Source organism: Mastigoproctus giganteus, chromosome 10 (assembly GCF_048544385.1).
Source record: "Mastigoproctus giganteus isolate SK-2022 chromosome 10, ASM4854438v1, whole genome shotgun sequence".
Taxonomy (NCBI): domain Eukaryota; kingdom Metazoa; phylum Arthropoda; class Arachnida; order Uropygi; family Thelyphonidae; genus Mastigoproctus; species Mastigoproctus giganteus.
Genome location: NC_143584.1, coordinates 71,422,833 through 71,444,988, shown reverse-complemented (window position 1 = coordinate 71,444,988; position 22,156 = coordinate 71,422,833). Strand labels below are relative to the sequence as shown.

The 22,156-nt window shown below is 34.9% G+C and overlaps 1 protein-coding gene across 1 annotated transcript in view; it reads right to left on the bottom strand.

Annotated features, from left to right (window-relative positions):
- Positions 1 to 22,156, bottom strand: part of LOC150079076 (hepatocyte nuclear factor 4-gamma-like) — a 180,518-nt gene that overhangs the window by 77,657 nt on the left and 80,705 nt on the right. The window contains exon 3 of the mRNA XM_090382941.1: positions 2,449 to 2,564. Within this exon, the coding sequence (XP_090239067.1) occupies positions 2,449 to 2,564 (116 nt within the window). The remainder of the gene's footprint in view (positions 1 to 2,448; positions 2,565 to 22,156) is intronic.

The following is a 22,156-nucleotide window of genomic DNA, read 5'->3' as shown; positions in this document are numbered from 1 at the left end:
AAGACGCTCTGTGGCAAAAGTGCATCTTTGAATGAAAATGATGTGGAACAGTGGATTTCACATTTCCCATCTTTAACACAATAAACCCAAAGACATCTTTAATGTAGATGAAACTGGCCTCTTTTACCAAGTAAATCATTTGTGCTTAAAAGGTTCTGATTCTTTTGGTTATAAAAAAAAGAAAAACAAAGAGTGACAATTTTATTGCATGTAAATTCTTTGGGACAAACATCGATAATTAACACTGCTGAGACCAAGCAAGTGATGCCATATTCTTGTTTTAAAAACACAAATATGGCATTCATGAATATTAATTGGTTTTATTGATTGAAAACTGGGAAGAAGAACTTTATGATTCTGCTAGAAACGCTGACAACAATGACAATTTATATGAAAATATGAATAAAAACAATGAAAAAATTAAAATTCCAATAGAAGAAAGTTTAAATACTGTTTTAAATTTTAAAAATTTATCTCGCAACTCAGGTAATAATAAAATGCTACAATTATTAAAGAAAAGGAAATAATTCAACAAAAAACAAAATCATCCAGACAAACTATGTTACCTGAATGTTTAAATAAAAAAAATAATAATAAATAAAAATTTAAAAAAAAAAATATATATATATAGTGTGATCCAAAAGTCAGTAAACAATTAAAGAATCCATATTTCAGCGAATTTTTAACATATGGTAACAAGATTAGTGCAGAAATGCACTAATCTTGCATAGAATTACGTGGGGTTTTTCCAAAAGAATATCAAAATTAGTTCCAAATATGTCCACCTGGCAGCGCTGTACCATGAATGACGTCGCAAAAGTGTCTGCTAGAAAGGCACTGCAAGAACAACTGCTAAGCAGTTTAGTAGATGTTTGGGAAAGAAAAAGAAAGGAAGCTATGTGGTCATGTTATCATTACCGGACAAAGCACTGTTGATGAAATGTTATTACCTTAACGCTGATTCTGCAACTGCAGCTTTACAATCTTTCTGTCAGCTGAAGAGTATGCGACGTGGTAAAGGACTAAAGATGATGATTAAGAAATTTGAGACAACTGGTTCATTACAAGATTGTCCACGAAATGAAAGACCATCAACATGTGCTACAACTGCAGAAGACATGGATACTCTAATGACATCATCATCACATGGAGAAGCAAGCTCTCATGAAGTTTCAAGTCGAACTGGCGTTCCATATGAGAGCATGTGGAGAGCACTAAGAGTAGATATCCATACAAAATTCAACACCTTCAAGAACTTAGGCGTCCCGATTTTGCAAAGCTGGAAGCATTTGCATTATGGTTCTTTCAGTAAACTGAAGAATGTGACAACTGGCTGTCATATGTTTTGTGGATGGATGAAGCCCATTTCACTCTCAATGGCACTGTAAACACACACAATTGCAGAATTTGTGCAACGGAAAACCCTCAAGCTTACACGGAAACTCCATTGCATCAGTCAAAAGTAAAGGTGTGGTGTGGATTCACCTCTTTTATAGGGCCATTTTTCTTTCAGAAAATAAGTGGCTCTGGTTTTGAAACTGTCACAGGTTACCGTTATGCTGACCTGTTACGAAACTGCATTATCCCTAACCTAGGGGAAAGGCAAGCTTTGGATGTTGTGACATTCATGCAGGATGGAGCACCACCCCATATTGCTTCTCCTGTGAAACAACTGTTACTCTCAGCGTCTCGAGTACTAAGCCATCACTTTTAGCATGAAGACCTGATGCCTTGCGATTTTTGGTTATGGGGCTACCTGAAGTCATGGGTTTACAGAGATCACCCAATGTCATTGGCAATGCTAAAAGACTCTATACGACGGCAGGTATCAATGACACCTCCAGAAATGATACCTCAACAAACATGCTGTCCATAACATCGTTACTCATCTTCAGGCAGTGCTCGACAACAAAGGCCGCCACATTGAACATTTACTATAATGAGGTGCTTTGTGGTGTTACAGATCAAGCGCAGCCAGGTGGATATATTTGGAAATAATTTTGACATTCTTTCTGAAAAAACCCCACATAATTCTATGCATTTCTGCGCTAATCTCATTACCATACGTCAAAAATTCACTGGAATACTGATTCTTTAATTGTTTACTGACTTTTGGATCACCCTATATATACATATAATTTTATATTATCTGCTTAGTATTAAGACTTTTTATAATTAATATAAAAATATAATTTATAGTTTTAAATAAAACTTATTTCTATTGTCCTATTAAAATGTTCACTTTATCATGACATATTTCTACAAGTTTACCACTTCTATAAAAGGCCAAATATATGTTGTGTATTTACTAGAAAGCTCTATAAATAACTAGGAATCTCTTAATCATTAACAAATTTCTTGGCATCTGGGGGCCTAGAACCAGGAGAGTAAGAACCCAGGCTTAAGTCTTTCAAAAACATCTTTCATTTAAGTAATATAAAATCTCACCTGTCTTGAGTATATTTCAGCATTGAGCAGGGTTGTTAGTGAGAGCCCATTGTTATTTCCATTGTCATCGTAACTAGGCCTCCTACAGCTAATTCTGTCTCTTTCATTTTGAACAGCTACAATTTAAAAAAATATATATATCATAGCTTTCAACCGAGCACCAGTGAATGAAATTACAAGGGTTAAGATTAGCCTGCACATGATTAAAACTGCCAATAAATGTTTCCACTGAATTAAAGAAAACAAGCAAAAACATTGATTGTAAAAGTAAGTCATGTTAATGTGCCTTCAGAAGTCTTCCAAACAAGTTTAAGTAACATCATCTTCCAAAACAATGCATGAAATTATTCGCTATAGGAGAGCATTGTTTGCAGTCCTATAGCAAACAGCTCATCTGTGTCAAAACTCACTGTCCCATTCAAACAGTTTATCCATGTCATTTTTGGGTATTAACAGACAAGAAACTAAACAGATGGAATGCATTTCACGTTGATATTATATATATATATATATATATATATATATATATATATATAATGTGTGGTTTGTAAAATAGATAAAGTGTGTGAAAATGGAAATGAAAAGTACACACGGCGCCTGAACTAAGAGAAGTTTAAGGGATAGTCGAAAGTGGAAGTAAAGCAGTGGTTAAACAGGTGAAAGAATTTGAAAACCTAGTAAAAATTGGACTGGGACTGAGGAAGCAAAAAAAAATAAAATAAAATAAATAACAAAGAAATAAAGAAATAAATAAAACTATATTCGGATATGGGAGGGCAATTTTAGCAAGAGGTTAAATCAGCAGATGGCAAATATGCAAAATCTGAATATAGTAGATGAAAATACATGGTCAGGAGTAGTCCCCTGATGAATTTCCTGACATTGTTTGTGTTTTTTTTTTTTTTTTTTTTTTTTTCAATCCCAGTTCCTTTTTGTACTAGGTTTTTCAAATTCTTTCACCTGTTTAACCACTACTCCACTTCCACTTTCGACTATCCCTTAAACTTCCCTTAGTTCAGGCACCAAGTGTACTTTTCATTTCCACAGACACCATCTATTTTACAAACCACGCATTATTTATATCCTTTTGCTTCCTTTACTGCTATACTGTGCGTTTTGGAGAATTAGACATATGATTCCTTTTTCTGCTTAGTTTGCTTCTTAACAGTTGTGTATATATATATATATACTATCATTGAATTATATTAAATAAAGTTAAATTATAGTAAAATGAATAAATAATTAAGCATTCATTAGAGGCAGCGACATGCAATTCCTCCATATGAAGCTGAAATACATCCATTATTTTAAATTAAATAAAACATAAGCCAGTAGTATGGCAAAAACTGTAGAGCGAAAATTAACATAAAAATAACCCAAATAAACAATCGAACGAAAAGAAAGAATAGATATAAACAGTAGCCCAGAAACCCTAATATAATTTCGATCTTTAAATCCAATTAACAAAAACTATACAATTTTTAGGATAATGCCAATTAGTTATTAATTTAGCGGTACCCCCCCCGAGAGGTACCAGTTCCGAAAGACGTGAAATATCACCCAAAGAGGGTTAAAGGAACTACCAAACGAATAACAAAATCAAAATAAACTAAAATAAAATAGACTGACCATCATGCCCCATATCGACAGAGGACCACGAGGCCAATAATGGTCATTATTTTAATTATTATTTATTATTTATTATTTTTTATCTTAATTATTATTTATTTATTTATTTATTATTATTTATTATTTATTATTTATTATTATTTATCTTAATTATTTATTCATTTTACTATAATTTAACTTTATTTAATATAATTCAATGATAGTATATTTCGGCTTCATATGGAGGAATTGCAAGTTGCTGCCTCTAATGAATGCTTAATTATTTTAATTTTTTATTATAATTTAATTTTCGTCAACATTTAATATAATTCAATAGTAATGGGTCGATATGCTAATTTAGCAACGCCTGTGCCGCCATCTATTTCCTTTTTTTCTTCAATATAAGCTTACAGTATGTCAGTGGTGTGGCTCTGCTTTAGAGTGCTGTCTGTTCTATAGTTTATTTTCGCTGCATAAGGACCACCGCCATGCAAATCCTCTGCATTGGTTGATCTATCGGAGAATGGAAGGGTGGTTTGGTTCTTCGATATTTCCGCCTTTGCGATGTTTTGTATGGACGATTGAAATGCAGCGATTCCATGACCATTATTGGCCTCGTGGTCCTCTGTCGATATGGGGCATGATGGTCAGTCTATTTTATTTTAGTTTATTTTGATTTTGTTATTCGTTTGGTAGTTCCTTTAACCCTCTTTGGGTGATATTTCACGTCTTTCGGAACTGGTACCTCTCGGGGGGGGTACCGCTAAATTAATAACTAATTGGCATTATCCTAAAAATTGTATAGTTTTTGTTAATTGGATTTAAAGATCGAAATTATATTAGGGTTTCTGGGCTACTGTTTATATCTATTCTTTCTTTTCGTTCGATTGTTTATTTGGGTTATTTTTATGTTAATTTTCGCTCTACAGTTTTTGCCATACTACTGGCTTATGTTTTATTTAATTTAAAATAATGGATATATATATATATATATATATATATATATATATATATATATAAAATATTTTAAGTATAAAATATTGTAGGTAGAACATGTTAAAGAGCTTTATGTATAGAATTAAAGCTAATAAATATGAATATACCGTATACCCTGGGAGTGATATATGTTGTGAAAGAATGGGGGGGGGGGGGGAATGAACCGGAAAATAAAACGATAAGAATTGCACAGATTGAAAAAATACCAAAAGATTTTTGAAAAAACGACCAAGGTGGAAATAACATTGCAGTGTCTTTCATAATTATTACCACCTTGGTCGTTTTTTCAAAATTTTTTGGTATTTTTTCAATCTGCGCAATTCTTATTGTTTTATTTTCCGTTTCATTCCCCCCTTCTTTCACAACATATATCGCTCCCAGGGTATACGGTATATATTCATTAGTTTTAATTCTATACATAAAGCTCATTAACATGTTCTACCTACAATATTTTATACTTAAAATATTTTATATATACATATACACATTATGGCTGTAGGGTATGTTTTGCTATAGCAGTGTCCCTGATCCATATGTTATTGTAATTCAGACTTATCTAATTTCAAACTTAATTCCCCCCCCTCATATCATATAGCTTCTCTATATCATTATTCTTGATTATATATATACAGGAACTCCCTGAATTACGTAAGGGTTGCGTTCCACTGAACGCTACGTTAGTCAGAATTTCCCCCATGCTTGTGCAGCACTTGCAACTGTGCTTGCTGAATTGATTGAATCAAAAAAGAAATCTTCGACAAACATGTGAATAGAGTTATTTATTCAATTTATCTCATGCGCAGGAAAAATTACAAAAAAAAGAGAGGAGACAAGCATAATGTCAGTAAGTTTTACCTCTCTAGCATCGTTGCCAGAATCAACGTCTTCAGCATTAGTACGCAGCTGTGGAGGTTGAGGGATGTAGAAATTTAGAAGGGGTCGGCCACTCAACCTTACAAAAGAACATATTAATGGATGACTGGACAGTGGCTTTTTTCTTTTCATCATAGATTTCTTTGTAGCAAGCATATCATTTACCCTCTGTTAACTTTTAAGAATCGTTCGCTGTCAGGATCCATCTTCTCAAACCTCGCCATTGCCAATGCAATTTCACGAAATGCCATTACCATCTCTCTCTCTCTCTCTCTCTCTCTCTCTCTCTCTCTCTCTCTCTCTCTCTCTCTCTCTCTCTCTCTCTCTCTCTCTGTATGGTGATGAAGGATATCAGCTCCTAGTTTGGTTTATTTTGAGCTTCGTCAGCATTTTCTTCTTTCACTATCGCTGCCTGCAAGTCAATAAGTTCTTTGTTAGATAATTCCTTCTCTTCTTCCTGTATTAACTCCTCCACATCTTTGGCATCAACCTCCAACTGAAGTAGCTCTGCAACCTTTGCAATCTTATCTGTAACCTCTTCATATGATTCGTCTTTCTCAAATCCTTCGAAGTCTTTTACGTGCCATGAGCATATTTTCTTCCATGCACCATTTAAACAACTTTCAGTAATTTCTGCCTAGCCCTTATTAATATTTAAGATGGTGTGGTAAATATTGTAAGATTTCCAAAGTCTCTTAACGTAAAATTTTTCTCATCGTCTACTGCAGACGATGCCTGAGCAAATGTTGTGTAAATAGTATGCTTTTAAATTTGAAATAACACCCTGATTGGTTGGATGGTGAAATAGTGTTTGGCAATATAAATATGACTCACTTTCGAATTGAAATCATCTAGATGCGTAGGATGTCCAGGAGCATTATCTGATAGAAGCAAAATCTTGAAAGGAACGTCGTTGTATTTTCCTCTTTGGCAATATATATTCGATCCAGCATTTTTTCAAAATACAGAGCAGTCTCATCAACGTTAAAAATTTACTGCGTTGAATAGCCGCCTTCATCAATAATTTTTTCCAACACATCACAAAATTTCTCTGCAGCTGCAGAATCAGCATTGGTGACTTCAACGCATACTTTAACGTTGTGTAAACCAGCACGATGCTTAAACCTATTAAACCACCCATTGCTTACCATGAACTTGGCTCTGGGTTCCCCGTACTTATCCTTAATATCTTCATAAATACTTGTTGCTTTTGCTTGAATGGTCATTAGACTCAGGGGCATTTGCTTCTGAATCTGATTTTCCATCGATATTATTAATAACGTTTCCATCTTCAATATAGCACCTGAATGCTGTTTTTAATCACTGCTGATCTTAAGTGTGTTGATCCTTTTACATGTGATTATACATGCAGTGTCCTTTAAAATAGTATTCACTGTGGAAGAATGAGACCTAATTCCCGTGCAATAGATGACAAACTTTGTCCTGCTTCTTACTTCTTAATCATTTTCATTTCTAAATCAATTTTGTTTCGTTTCCTGGCACTACCACCACTTGCACTTTTCATTGGTCGCTTTCCCTTCACCATTGTAATACGTAAATAGGAATGAAGAGAAGTTTCTGAAAATTTATATTTTATATGATTGAAGATTTCAGTGAAAGGGAACACAATTCACCATAATAACATAAAAACCACACAATTGCAGTTATTGGTATTATCACAAATGCAATAAGATCAAGTTTACTACCCGTTTATAATTAGATGCACTAACAGAAAAGCCCAATAAACTGGAAAGTGCAAATTGTTTTTTCATTGTGACCTCCAGAAATGCATTTAAGAAAAATATCACAAAGGCGTTAAAAATTGATTCTTATAACAGGAACATATGATAACGATGAAGGGTAGTACAATTTCCATTACATATATGACCTTTTAGAGAGATAAATATCTTAGTAATATAGCATAATTTTCAACTTTCAAGGACTTGGAACAAACAAATTACAAAAAAAAAAAAAAAAAAAATTACAAAAAAAAAAAATTCTTTTTCTTTTTTTTTTTTTCTTTTTTTTTTTTTGTAAACCAGTACGATATTTTCACAATACCTCCATTTATTCCTATGGGATTAAAAATACATTTCCACGTTTTTTTTTTTTTTTTTTTAAATTTGCACCAGCCAGCAAAAATTACATAATATCAAATTTCCGTAAGTTGGGGAGTTCCTGTATATAAATATATATACACATAAAAAATCAGCTGACCACTGCTCTCTTGACTGCCCATTCAGCCACACAATAAATACAATTTAATTTAAAATTATATATTAAAAGAGTTAAATTATTAAAATTAAAATATAAATACTAAGATGCATTAAGGGCTTATGCCTCAGGCTGTTGTTTGTTTGTTATTTGGTTTTTAGGAGCATTAGCAACTAAGGCCATATTGCTCCGGGATATGCGGTGGTCATTCCCTGACCTTTCCGCATCCTCTGTATTTGGTGGTAACAGGCTCGAACTCTGGTCTAATCAAGAAGCGTGTGCTACGCACTGCTGCTCCTTCCCACTTGGCTACGGAGGCGCCGCCTCAGGCTGCAAGAGAATTAGACTACATACAAGTTAGTGCAAATGCATCATATTAGTACACAACTAAACTCTGAATTAGCTAATATGATGCATTTTCACTAACTTGTACATAGTCTAATTCTCTTGCAGCCTGAGGCATAAGCCCTTAATGCATCTTAGTCTTAATTCATCTTATACACCATCAGGCATTTCTCATATTGTGGAATTATACTTCATAACCGTTTTGCCATCATTACATCAGTAGGGTACCTACCCACCAGGGGCATAGCTACCATATAGCAAAAGTAGGCAACGTCTAGGGGGCCCTACTTCACCAGGGCCCATAACCCCAGGGGCTCAATATGGTGAGTATGGGCTTGGCACACCAAGGGTCCTCAGCTGGATATCATCATTCTTCTCTTTCTTGGTGATTCCTTTTTACTTCTGACTCTCTCTCTCTTTTTTTTTGGCTGGTGCAGCATAAGCCTCAGTCTTCCTTGCACCATATGGCTAATAATAATAATAATAATAATAATAATAACAGATGCAAGTAGGGGATGCCCCTACTATGCTAGGACCTATAGACAGACGCAACATGTAGCAAAAATATATTTCTCACTGAGCTGCTCAACAACAATGTTATACATCTAGAATAAGGAAGGCATTCTTCTTATATCTTATTGCCAAACTTATCATCTTGAGCAAAAAGGCTAATTTTGCTCTGGGAGAGACAGTGTTGCCTGTAGACAACTCACCTAAGTAACCAGTATTCTCTCACAAAGACATTGTAACATAGTTGGGGCTCCCAATCCTCATATCCCACTGTATGGAGTAGCACCAACTTGCAAGATTCTGTATATGTAGTTACTGGTGATGGTTAGTTATGTGTTGAGCAGTTTGTTTAATTTGCCATTGTATATTACATATCTTGAGATTTAGTGCTTCCAGATGATGGTGAAAGTGTAGCTTAGAATCAAATATAATACCAAGACAAGTCTACTTTATCTGAGCTCGTTTGAGAAAGTATATTAAAGAGCAGATGATTTTTAGGGTTAGATATGGTTAGGTAATGTGTCAATTCAAATGTGACTGAAGTGGACATCAGTCACATTTGATTTGAAGTGTCATCTTATAAAAACTATCATACTGAATTGTTTGGTTCATCAATCATCTACAGCACAGTAGATCATTTCTATTTTCAGCAAATGGAAGCAAAATTACTAAGAAAAGCAGCCCCGAGAGAACTACTCTTTGAGGACTCCTATTGTAACTAGGATGACATAGATCCAGGTTTTACTTTCTGAAGTGAGGGTTCTTTTAAAGTAGCAATGTGAGGCACTTCAGTATTACCTTTAATGTACAACTGACACTTGCTGACACTTTAATGTACAACTGACACTGAAGAAGAGCAACAGTGTTCACAAATGCTGACTGAATATAAAGATAGGTAATTGCTAATTCAGCATCAGCAATGAATGCATCAAGAATTTTTAGCTTTCATCAGGAGATGGAGATTTGAAATAGATGATTGGTTCTTATTTCTTGAAATTGCAGCAGCTGCTATGGCATAAACTGGCCTGTTGGGGTTGACACTAGCATTAGTTCCAGCAGGTCTAGCACTGAGATTCCTTTCACTGTCAGCTCCAAAGTATTGCAAGGAACTATTAAGAAGGCATTCATAGATGTGGCTAAAGCCTACATACATGCTAGCTTTATAAAAAGAAGAGTCCTGAAAATCATTCTATGGAGGGGAGTAGGGCTAGTACAAATGTGATGGCTGTCAATCAAAAACAAATAAGGTAATGAATGACAAGAGGGCACTGTTCTTTGTCTCCGGGCCTTTTTTCAGCCCGGAGACAAAGAACATGTTCGGGCCCCTACTTAATTAATGAAACTTGCAAAAACAGAAGACAGCCAAAAACGCCGGGCCCCTAAAGGGCCTGGGCCCATAGGCAATTGCATGCCTGCCTACATGGTAGCTACGCCACTGCAAGAGGGAGAAAGCCATTAATAGACAGGGTGGCTAAACATAACTAGAAGAGTGTTAATAAGTAATTAATAAACAACTCAAATGGATAAGCACTAAGGCAGAATTATACAATTGATAACAGGGAGGCTAGGATGAATTGTGTAAATTTAGAGTAGGGTGAACAAAAGTAGGCAGCCTACAGATCCAGTAGCAAATGATTTCACAAGCAAAGAGAAACAGTTAAATACAAAAACAGTAATTGTTTGCCAAGTTAATCAGATTCAACAAAGTCAAAGATGTGAGAATAAGACTGAGAAAATTACTAATGATGAAATATTCATAATACTGTGACAGGACAAGTACTAGAGTTATCAGGAGCCTGTCACAGTGGGGGCTCATACTGAAAACAAATTTCTCTTGGCAAAACTTGAATCTTTTAAACACATAGAGCTAGTTGGTTGGTTGTTCTAGGGTTTTATTGCAAAATCATTTAACTCCCTGCTAGAGTTTGATAAGCTTCTGGCCTCCACTCAGGGCCGGCCCTACAGTATAAATGAACCAAGCGATCGCTTGGGGCACAAAATTTTGAGGGTGAGTAATCTAACGTTCTGAAAATTATCTTAATTCTGCTGTATTTGAAACAACCGAAAATCAGCAAAGACATTCAAATGGGCGAAGACGTTCGACATATCGTTTGGAAACAGAGGCTTACTAAAAAGCTACCGAGTTCTTTCAATATATATTAATTAACTTAATAGGAGGATGTCCTCCTGTTCGCTGATGCTCGCCAACCACTCCCTCATTGCTCACTGTCTATTTATTCCGAACAGGCACCGATTACATTCAGATTGGTTTAATGGAAACGTTTTATGATTTTAATGAATTTATATACCGTTTTAATAAGAAATTAAAAACATTTATGGTTAAGACCTATAATTCAGATTTTTGTTATAAACAACATTATAAATTACTTGATTTTCCCCTGTGCATTCCCTAAAATTTTATGAATACAATTTATAAGGAATTTATATTTGGTTTTTAAAAGAATAAACTGCATGATTCGATAAAAAATAAACCTAGAGGAATGAAAATTACCGGAGATTAAATTATCCGGGGTTGGAGGGTTGAAATTAGAGAGACAAAAATAGGTTTCCAATCTTATTTGTAATAAAGAAATAAGTAGCATCCGATTTATTTGCATTTAATCCATAACTTCGTTCTTTTTCGAGAAAGTTTTAATCTTATTTTTAATGTAACCCTTAATGGCCACAAACTGAAATTGCCGAGGTCAACGATACAAGTAATCATAGAAATTTTGTAAAAGTTACGAAAACTCAAATATAAATTTAATAAAAGCGGATCAACGGCAAGAATAAGAAACCATTAATTTCGTGTGTTTTAGCACTATACAGTATTCGTAATAATATCTCGATACTAAATATCTTAAAGGATAAAAAAAATTTAAACCAATCAAAACAAAACAAATTTTTTTCTTTTTATATTATCTTAATTAGAACCCACGATGGTTCGAGAAATTATTTTATACCTTACAGTAGGTATTCATTAAAACTGATATTTCTCATCAAGTTAGTCACAAAATTTTATCGTTGCGATTACGATAATGTTCATTACAATTCATTTCCTAGATTACTGCCGCAAAAATATCAAATAATATTACAACAGTTGTTAGTATTATTTATTATTTTCAATTTCATAATTATAAAAATTTTAGACACTATTTCTTATTATTTTACAGTTAAAGAGAACGATGCTTGGACGTAAAAAATTATCGGGTGCTGAATACTGCAAGAGAAAGGCTAAGACTCAATTAGAAATTAAAAAGCATTCGGGGTCGTTGAAAAAATTCTTAAAAGAAGAGCCAGCTTTGAGAGAATCCGTAATAAATGAAACTGTGGTTCTCAAAGACAGGAAAGATTAGCTTTATTTGCAAGAGTCTGAGGCAGCGGAAGATAGTGTGATAAATTCGGATCTTAGAGAAGAATCGAATTTATCACGTGTTGATGGGATCGTTGATAATATTTCAGATCCTGCAACCTGGTAATCTTTTATGACAGATTCACTTAGGTTAAAAGCAGTTTTAAAAGGACCGGAAAAGACAAGTGCTGATTTTAATTACCTAAAGACAAGAATAAACTCTAAAAAGGAAGGGGATCAATCTGAATGTTCCATTTGATATTGATGGTTCGACCGTTGATATTAAAGGGGGCAGTAAAGTAAGTAAGCAAACCCTTAGCCATAATTATGAGAGCATCCTTGGACTCAGGGGAAGTCCCATCGGACTGGAGATGTGCAAATGTATCTCCAATTCAAAAAGGGGGATCGAAGGGTGACACGAGTAATTACAGACCAGTTAGTTTAACTTCTGTTCCCGGTAAAATAATGGAGTCACTGGTTAAAGATGCATTGCAGGATCATCTAGACAAGACTGCAGCAATAATTCACACACAGCATGGGTTTGTTAAGGGAAAGTCTTGTGTGACAAATCTGATTGCTTATTATGATGGGGTTACAAAGGAACTGGATGCAAAAAATAATTTTGATATCATATACTTGGATTTCAGGAAAGCTTTTGACACTATTGCGCATGAAAAATTACTGTACAAATTGGAGCAGAATGGTATTAAGGGTAAATTGCTACAATGGATAAAAGGATGGCTGAGTGGGAGAAGACAGAGGGTGGTAATTAATGGGTGCTGCTCTTCGTGGACTAATGTTATTAGTGGAGTCCCGCAGGGTTCGGTGTTGGTTCCACTGTTGTTTTGTATATTTATCAATGATATTTATCAAGGTATATCAGGCTTCGTGTCGAAGTTTGCAGACGATACAAAGGTTGGCAGGGTTGTTAATGACAGTAATGGCAGGGTTGTTAATGACAGTAATGGCAGTGTGCTACTGCAACAGGATCTAGAAAATTTGGACAGATGAGCTGAGAAGTTGAAACTGAAGTTTAACCTTGACAAATGCAAAGTACCAACTGTGTGGTACTACGCTTAAGGTGGTAGAAAATGAAAAAGACCTGGAGTAATTGTTCAGTCAGATATATAGTTTTCTGAGCAATACAGACAGGGCAAGTCATGGGGTTTTGTCAATGATATACAGGAATTTTGCTAGCAGGGAAAAGGAGGTGATTGTCCCTCTGTATAAGGCAATGGTCAGGCCATGCCTTGAGTACTGCATACAGGTCTGGAGGCATCATTTTAGGAAGGATGTAGATTTGCTTGAGCGTGTACAGAGAAGGGCAACAAGATCAGTGAGGGGAATGAAGAGATCCTCTTACCAAGAGAGGCTCAAGTTCTGCAAATTGCAGTGGCTGGAGCCTACGCACCTGCGAGGTGATCTGATTGAGGTGTATAAGGCCTTGAATGGGTTGAGCACGCTGAATTCTGATGGGATTCTTCCACTTGTTCAGATTACGAACCTAAGGGGGCATAAATTCAAATTAAAGAAAGACAGATGCAGAATAGATGTGCGGAAATTTGTCTTTATCCAGCGGGTGGTTAATTGCTGGAACAAACTTCCATCTGTCGTTGTGGAAGTTGATAGGGTAAATAAATTTCAGGAGGAAGTCGACAACCATTTAGAGGGATTTGTTTTGTAAATTTTTTTTTTTTGGCTGATGCTGCATAAGCTTGCTTTCTTGCATCACATGCCATTACTACTACTAATAATAATAACCGTAGATTTACTGTTGCAAATGTCAAAAGGAAATTGAGAAGTGGAGAGGAGATTACCAGAACGTGGCTTGTGTATTCACCAATTAAAAACGCAGTGCTTTGCTTTTTTTGTAAACTCTTTAGCTCGACAAAAATTTTTCTTGCTCAGCATGGTTATAATGACTGGAGAAATTTGAGTCAAACCCTTAAAGAGCATGAAATCTCACCAATTCATTTCAAATCGAATAATAAATGGATAGAACTAAAAAAAAAAAAAAAAAAAAGGCTTCTAGTAATGAAACATTACATTCACATTTTCAAAACAATTTGAGTTCTGAAACACGTCATTGGCAAAGAGTATTAGAAAGACTATTTGCAACTGTCGAATTTCTCGGACACCAGTGTCATGCATTTAGGGGTTCATCGGACAGATTGTATGAAAGCAATAATGGGCATTATCTGTAATTAGTAGAGCTGCTGGAAAAATCTGATTCTGTCATGGCAGAGCATTTGCAAAGAGTAAAATGCAATGAATTCCTTTGAACAAAACTGTTCAAAATGACCTAATACAGCTAACATCCCTGGCAGCGCGAAATGAGATATTTGAAAGTTTAAAGCAGGTGAAATATTATTCGATAATTGTTGATTGTATTTCAGACATAAGGAAGGTCGAACAAATGTCAATAGTAATAAGTTTTCTCAACATCAATCAAGGAGCAGAAATTTGTGAGCATTTTCATTCCGGTCGAGAAAACGACTACGTCAGAACTTACCGAGGCTATTTTTACGGAACTTGAAAAGTACGGTATTTCCATCAGTAATATGAGCAGTCAAGGATATGACAATGCTTCAAACATGAAAGGCAGACATTCAGGTGTTCAAAAAAGGATACACGAGGTAAATAATCGAGCATATTTTTGTTTCTTGCCATGCTCATCTTTGAATCTTGTCATCAATGATGCTGCTAAATCATCTCACATCGCTGCTTCATTTTTTACAGTAATATAGGCTATTATGTTTTCATGGGTGGGTCTACAAGACGTTGGTCTAATCTGTCTATTTCTTGTTTAGCCTCATTATTTCTGCATAAAATACATTAAAAATAAAACTTTCTAGATAATGGAAAAATCGAAATAACGGGACCTTGAATCTCCGAAGGTGCCATTATTTCGAAAGTGTACTGTATATACTTTTCTCGGGAAGATACTTTTCTATTCCAGTTCGTATACTGGACTCCTAAGGCAGTAGTTAATTGGATTGCCTCAGAATGACTACTTCCAGTATATAAATCCAGTGAATGGAGACCGCTCTATTCTTCTGTTGAAATTCTACTTAAAGGAGGCATATGAAAAACTGAACTTCCTCTTAATCAAGTTACATATGAAGGACATGACATAACATAACATAACTACCTACTTTGTGGAGACATAATTTTATATATTGCTGGATCAGCAATTATATGCCATATTTCGTATATGAAGGGCACAGCTGCTGAGCACGAAATGGTCGTCCCTTATTATAGCAGCTGCCACTATAAATAAAATAAATGGTGTCAAAATAAACAAAACAAAGAAAAAAAATTTTTTTTCCTGGGAACACAGCTTTTCCACAACATTTAAATCAGCTATAATTCTGTAAAATCGTTTAATTTCAAGTTTATCATCGTATGGCAGCGATATAAAGTTTTTTAAGCACATTACTTATCTTATTCGTTGCTAATACACACTACCAAAAGTAAACAGGACTAGAGAGCCTGACATAGCCAAGTGTTCAGGGAGAGGGAGGGAGAATGTAGTACACACACGTTTCAGCTGACCTTGGTTCGAGCGTATGGGACTGCTAAATACGGTAATGATTATATTCATTGTCAGAATGACTACTTCTAAATTCCCATAAATTATGTGGTCGTGCCGGAATATAAACGACATTGTTGTTTGTTTGTTTGTTATTTGGTTTTTAGGAGCATTAGCAACTAAGGCCATATTGCTCCGGGATATGCGGTGGTCATTCCCTGACGTTTCGCATCCTCCGTATTTGGTGGTGACGGACTCGAACCCCGGTCTGATCAAGAAGAGTGTGCTACGCACTGCTGCTCCTTCCCACCTGGCTACGGAGGCGCCATATATAAACGACATAATTCAATTCGATTCAAACTGGAGCCAGTCTTGCTTTGGCACAGTCTAGCCATCCTTCGGCAGCTTTGCCTTTCCAAAGGTTGCTATGCGCATGCGTGTGTTATCTAGTTATATGTAAACAATGGAAGCCAGTTGCACATCGATTCGTTCCGTTGCCTTACGAAACTGTCTACATCAGTGGTTTCCAAATTTGTTACTACGCCCCCTTTAAAAAAAATCTAATCTTGGCGCAGCCCCCCCTTTATTTCATAAAATAATAGACATTTTTAAATGGTAAAAAATGTATTAATACAAAAAATGAAAAAAACGTAATTGACAGAATAATAACAAGGTTTTACTGTACATATGTTAATACAAAAAATGAAAAAAAAAAAACGTTTGTATTAATTTGTTTTTAATGCGATGTATGTGCTTGTTTATTAGCACAAAGTTTATCAAATCTAGGTGTCATTGAGGAGAGTGCTACTCGTAGCTCTTTTTCTACTACTAAACGGGCTCTATATTTGGATTTCATTGCAGCTAATGCAGAAAATCCCGTTTCGCATAAATATGATGTTACGAATGGCAGCAGCAGCACTTGCATTGCTTTGCTTGACAAAGTATTATATTCTTCACTTAGATTCAACCAAAATTGAACTAGGGTTTCACTCTGAAATTTTTGTTTCAATGAAGTATCGCATGATAATTCTATCAATTTTTCCTTTTCAATAGTTGTCAATCCAAATTCATCATCTTGTCAATCGACAAATGGATTCTGTATCCACGCGAACTTTGTAAAATCAAGATCTTCGAAATAATGTGAAAAGTGCATTAGCAAACCATCCAAGTGTTCAATAAATAGATTTTTATTTGCTTCAATATTAACTCTGGCGCAGAAATCATTTAAAAGTGGAAACATGTCGAACTTATTTTTTTGTAAATTTGATTTCCATAGCTCCAATTTTTTTTATGAATGCTTTCACTTTGTCTTTTTGAATTAGTGAATGCATTTGTGGTCCTTGCATTGATTTATTCAAAACACTCAATTTTCCAAAAATTTCAACCAAATAGGCAAGTTTAACAATAAAGTTATCATTCCTAAATAAATCTGCCTCTTCATTATGATTTTCATCAAGAAAAATTGCAATATCTTCTTTGAGTTCAAACACTTTTGCACGAGATAGCCAGCGCACTTCACAATAGTATAGAAGTGAGGTATAATTAGCTTCCATATCTTCACACAGCTTTGCAAACAACCTAACTTTTAAAGGACTTTATGTAGTTTATAACTTTCGTAACTTTTGTAAAAATGTTAAGTTCCTCGCTCATTTTTTGACACGAGCTGCTCTGTGAAACATGCAGTGCGTCCAGATAACTTGGGGTGCTTTCTTTTTAATTAATGCTTGAAGACCTGCCTTGTGTCCTGCCGGAGCACAGTCAGAGTCCAATGCAGTTATTCCACTTTGTCGTTCTCATCAAAAAAAGTGTCAATTATATTAAAAATTTCATTGGATGTAGACTTTTCAGGAATGGTGTTGCAAAATAATATATCTTCCATTATATTAGTTTCTGCAACATATGCAATTAAATGAGCATCTTTAGCTACATCAGTTGCCTCATCTACTTGTATGGCGAATTTCGAAGTACGCAGTCGAGAAACTAACTGATCGCAAAGATCTTCAGATATATCATCGATTCTTCTGCCAATTGAATTATCAGCAAGCGGTATTTGTCGCAACTGTTTCGCATAACATTTTAACCATATCATTCGCTGCTGGCAAAACTAGTTTCTCCTATTGTGTGTGGTTTTTACATTTCGCGATTCTGTAAGAAACTTGGTACGACGCTAGTAATGCATTTGAGGGAACAGAAACTTTTTTTTTGAACGTTTGCTTTTGTTTATTAAACTCATCTAATTTTCTTTTAAAAAATTCTATGGGCTTACCAACGTATTCAGAATGCATAGTTTTAAGGTGCCGTTTTAATTTGCCTGTTCTCATACTATCTGCAACCAAAACTTTCGTACAAAACAAACACATTGGTTTTTCCAAGCCATCTATAATAACACTTGTGAATCCTAATGATAAATAGGATGAATCGTATTTTCTTGTCTTGGGAGTTCTACCTCCTTGTTCCCTGTTGCTTGTATTCCCACTACCTTTACTTGTATCAGCATCAGTATCTTCATTATTAGTGGATTTCCTCTTGTTACCAGTCAAAAATTTATCCATTCGTCTAAAAATATTAGGATTAAATTTATTTTCTTAAAAAAATACAACTTCTAAATTACTAACGATTATTATCGTTAAGTAATCACGCCAAAAAATAAAAAACACAATCGCACACCGCTGAAACCATATTTTCAACCATGCAGCTAATGCTATGCTATGCAATCTACCTATATATATGTCATACATAATACGCAATAAATTATATATTACACTTGTAATATATAATTTAGTAATATATATAATTAATTAATAAACAATCACAATTCATCAATCCGTTTCAGCAAAAAAAAAAATATATATATATATATATTTTTTTTTTTTTTTTTTTTATTATTTTTTTTTCAAATAAATGTTTATCTCATGTTTATATCGAAGTTAGAGTGAGATAGGTGGCGGTAGATGCTTTAAAAATAGGTTATAAAATTGAATGTTATGTTATGAAAGTTTATTTATATGTATATATTTTTTATTTATATATGTTATGTTATGAAAATTACATTTCTGTTAAACTTTTCGCACTAGTTCGTGCCTCCCAGTTTGGAAATCGCTGGTCTACATTATATTAACATTCAATTATTTATAACATTAGTTACAAATACAAAATAAATACCAATCATTAACAGACAAAATAAATGCGGTTACTTTTTTTTTTTGTGTGTATGGCAAGCCACTGTGTAGCTCTAAATCAGAAATGGACTAAGGTATATAAGGTATGGAGACAAAAGATTTCCGATTATCTATTCTTGCCTCAGTAGCAGAAACAGAGCGGAATGAAACAACCGCAAGATTATGCATGATTATGCGTAAACAATCTACAAAGACAATGTCCAATTCAACGCGCCTGAAATGTAACATCTGCGAACATTACATTTCAGGCGCGTTCAATTTTTTTAAATAAATTTATTTTCTCTGATTAATAGAAATGAAAAGTAAATAGTTAATTATCTTCTTATCAATTATATCATACCTTCTGTGAAGAAATAAATAACGTACTTGACTTATTTCTTCCTAGATTTCAATAACATTTGAAATATAACGCGTATTTCATGTTTCTCATTACATTAAATCACATGTTTCGCATGTGATATAATAAAAAACAGTAATAATTCAAGATTTATACATGTAATAAACACTAGGGGACTTCGCTCCCTGCTCGCCAACCCCAGCACTCGCTTTTCTACGTAAAAGACACACCTGTCGAAGTGCACTGATGTTCTTCCTCCCCCTTTTTACTCCCATCCTTCAGCTATCTCCCTCACTCATGCTTTTTTTTTTCTTTTGTTCTCCGTCAGGAAGCTCAAGCGACCCCTGATGGAAAGCTGCCAGAATACTGTAGACAGCCTGACTCACCTCCCAGTGGTGGCGGCGGGCAACGTGGAGTCCCACTAGGGGCCCCTGTAGCCAATAAACCAGCACAAACAACAGAACCCAACACTAAACTACACATGAAACACAACTCTGGCTTTTACAGTGGTTGTGTATTCATCACAAGAGTGCTGAATGGCGCAGATGTGAAAGCCACAGTAGCGCTTTACCCAAACACTATGATCGATATCTAATCAGGAAATGACCTATGTAATTATATACCTGGGCATTTGTAGTGACGGAATTACCCTGCCCATTTGTACCACGTGACCCGCATCCCTCTTCTTCCACTGACTACCCCAACACGCGGCATTCTCAAGGTGGAATAAATATCACTATGTGATTATTTACCTACGTTTACTTAGGTCACTTAGGAAAAGGCCTTTTGCTTCGGGTTCCATAATGCATGAGGAATACTGTTGCATCCGAAAGATGACTAAAATATTTACAAACTATACAAATATTTACAAAATACTGAACTATTTGCAAATATACAAACTATATCGGGTCCCTTCTTTAGCTGCCATTACAATGGAACATCAAATGAAGCCGTGCGTGGTCATGTATTACAGAGTGAAGCACATGTGCCAGGTTGGTGAAAGTTATGTAAGCACTTATCTTTCAATGGAAAACAACAATGTAATTATTTACCTGCACATTTGTAGTGATGTAATTGCCACGCCCTCTTCTCCCATTAGCTGGAATAAATATCACTAGCAGGAAAACTTTAATGTATAGAGAGATAACAGAAAAAAAAAAAAAGCTCGTCGTAATGCAACGACTTTTCTGCTGAAAACTGAGTACGTTTTTTCTGCGATACTTGACTGCCCGTTCATTCCTCTGATCAGTGGAAGAAAACAAATATAATATCCTGTGCTTCAACTACGCCCTCGCGTTAGCACAGTCGGTAGAATCACCATCCACCCAGCACCGGTTTGGGTTTTTCGTAGAGTAAACAGGCAAATCAACTATAACACAAACAATTTACAGACAACGTATATAGCGCAACATGCCTAAATCACTGATGCACCTAAAACCCTACAACAAACAAATGAAAAAGCTTCAACTACAATGTACGATATATGGTTAGCTTATGGGATAGGTATGACAAAAAAGGAAATAATTGCCAGATTTTAACCTCACTGCACATACCTCAACATAATATTCACTAAACTTTTTGTAATGTACTTTACTTATTTTTTCCTGGAGTTAAATAACAATTGAAATTTTGTCCAGTTTGATGAAATCTTGAATTTTTCGATAATGCTTTATAAAAAGAATTAAATATAAAATTTCAGGAAAATTCGCCATTAGAAATCGAGTTGTTACATGCGGCGAGATGGATGGGCGGACGGAGATAATATTCATAAGAGAATAGGCGCTTGTATATGAAAACGCGCTTAAAAATGGAATCACAATAAAGAAATCACAAAACAAAGCAATATAGAAAACAAGAAAAATGCATGCTGCATTAAGCCCTGCATACAACTTGTATTGAATTACAATTTCTGACTAAACTTTATTGCTACAATTCATTGGCCCGCTCAGTTCTCAATATTCATTAGTTACCAAAGGTGTGAGAAAAATGTGTGGTAGTGGAATTACATTTCAGCAAAATCAAAAATTAATATCTTGATCAGCCATCGTGACAACGCAAGAGTGCACACGCATTTGAGCTGACCGTGGTTCGAGCCTACGTAACTGTTAAGAAACATTAATATTTTTTTATTATCGAAATGATCAGTTGTAAACTCCTCTAGCCTATGTGGTCGTTCCGGAATGTAAAAATGACGCATCTTTTCCTGGGAATCTCCTGGAGCCCTCATACCCTTGACTATACTCTGAATGCTAAAAACTACCCATCCATTGTGGTTGATCAGGTACACCCCTTCATTATTATTAATATTGTTAACAACTATAAAACAGCAATTAAACGTGCCTGAGGGTGCAGCTACAAAGCATAAGCTTGGAGTATGTATTTCCAAAGTAAATAGAAAGTAAATGTACATAAAAAGAATAGTAAATGGAAATCTACAGATAAAAATAAAACTAAATAAATAAAAATAGGACTGATCCGTTCTATTTAAGTGAACAGGTAGGAGTAAGGTAGAGCACTGGTATTTCTTCACACACATTACACAATCAGAGTCTTAGAACTTGCAAGAAGAGTCAATTTTAAGGTTCAGATTTTTTATGTTCAGGTATTTCTCTACCTTCCAAGTAGTTTGCAAATGCTGGATAGATGAGGTTAGCAATTTCAGTTGCCTCTTGAATTGTCCGGGGGTATCAAATATCTCCAGATTTGTTTTGTTGATTGATCTTGCAGTCCTGTTATAGAAGTTGTAGTATCCATAATTTGTT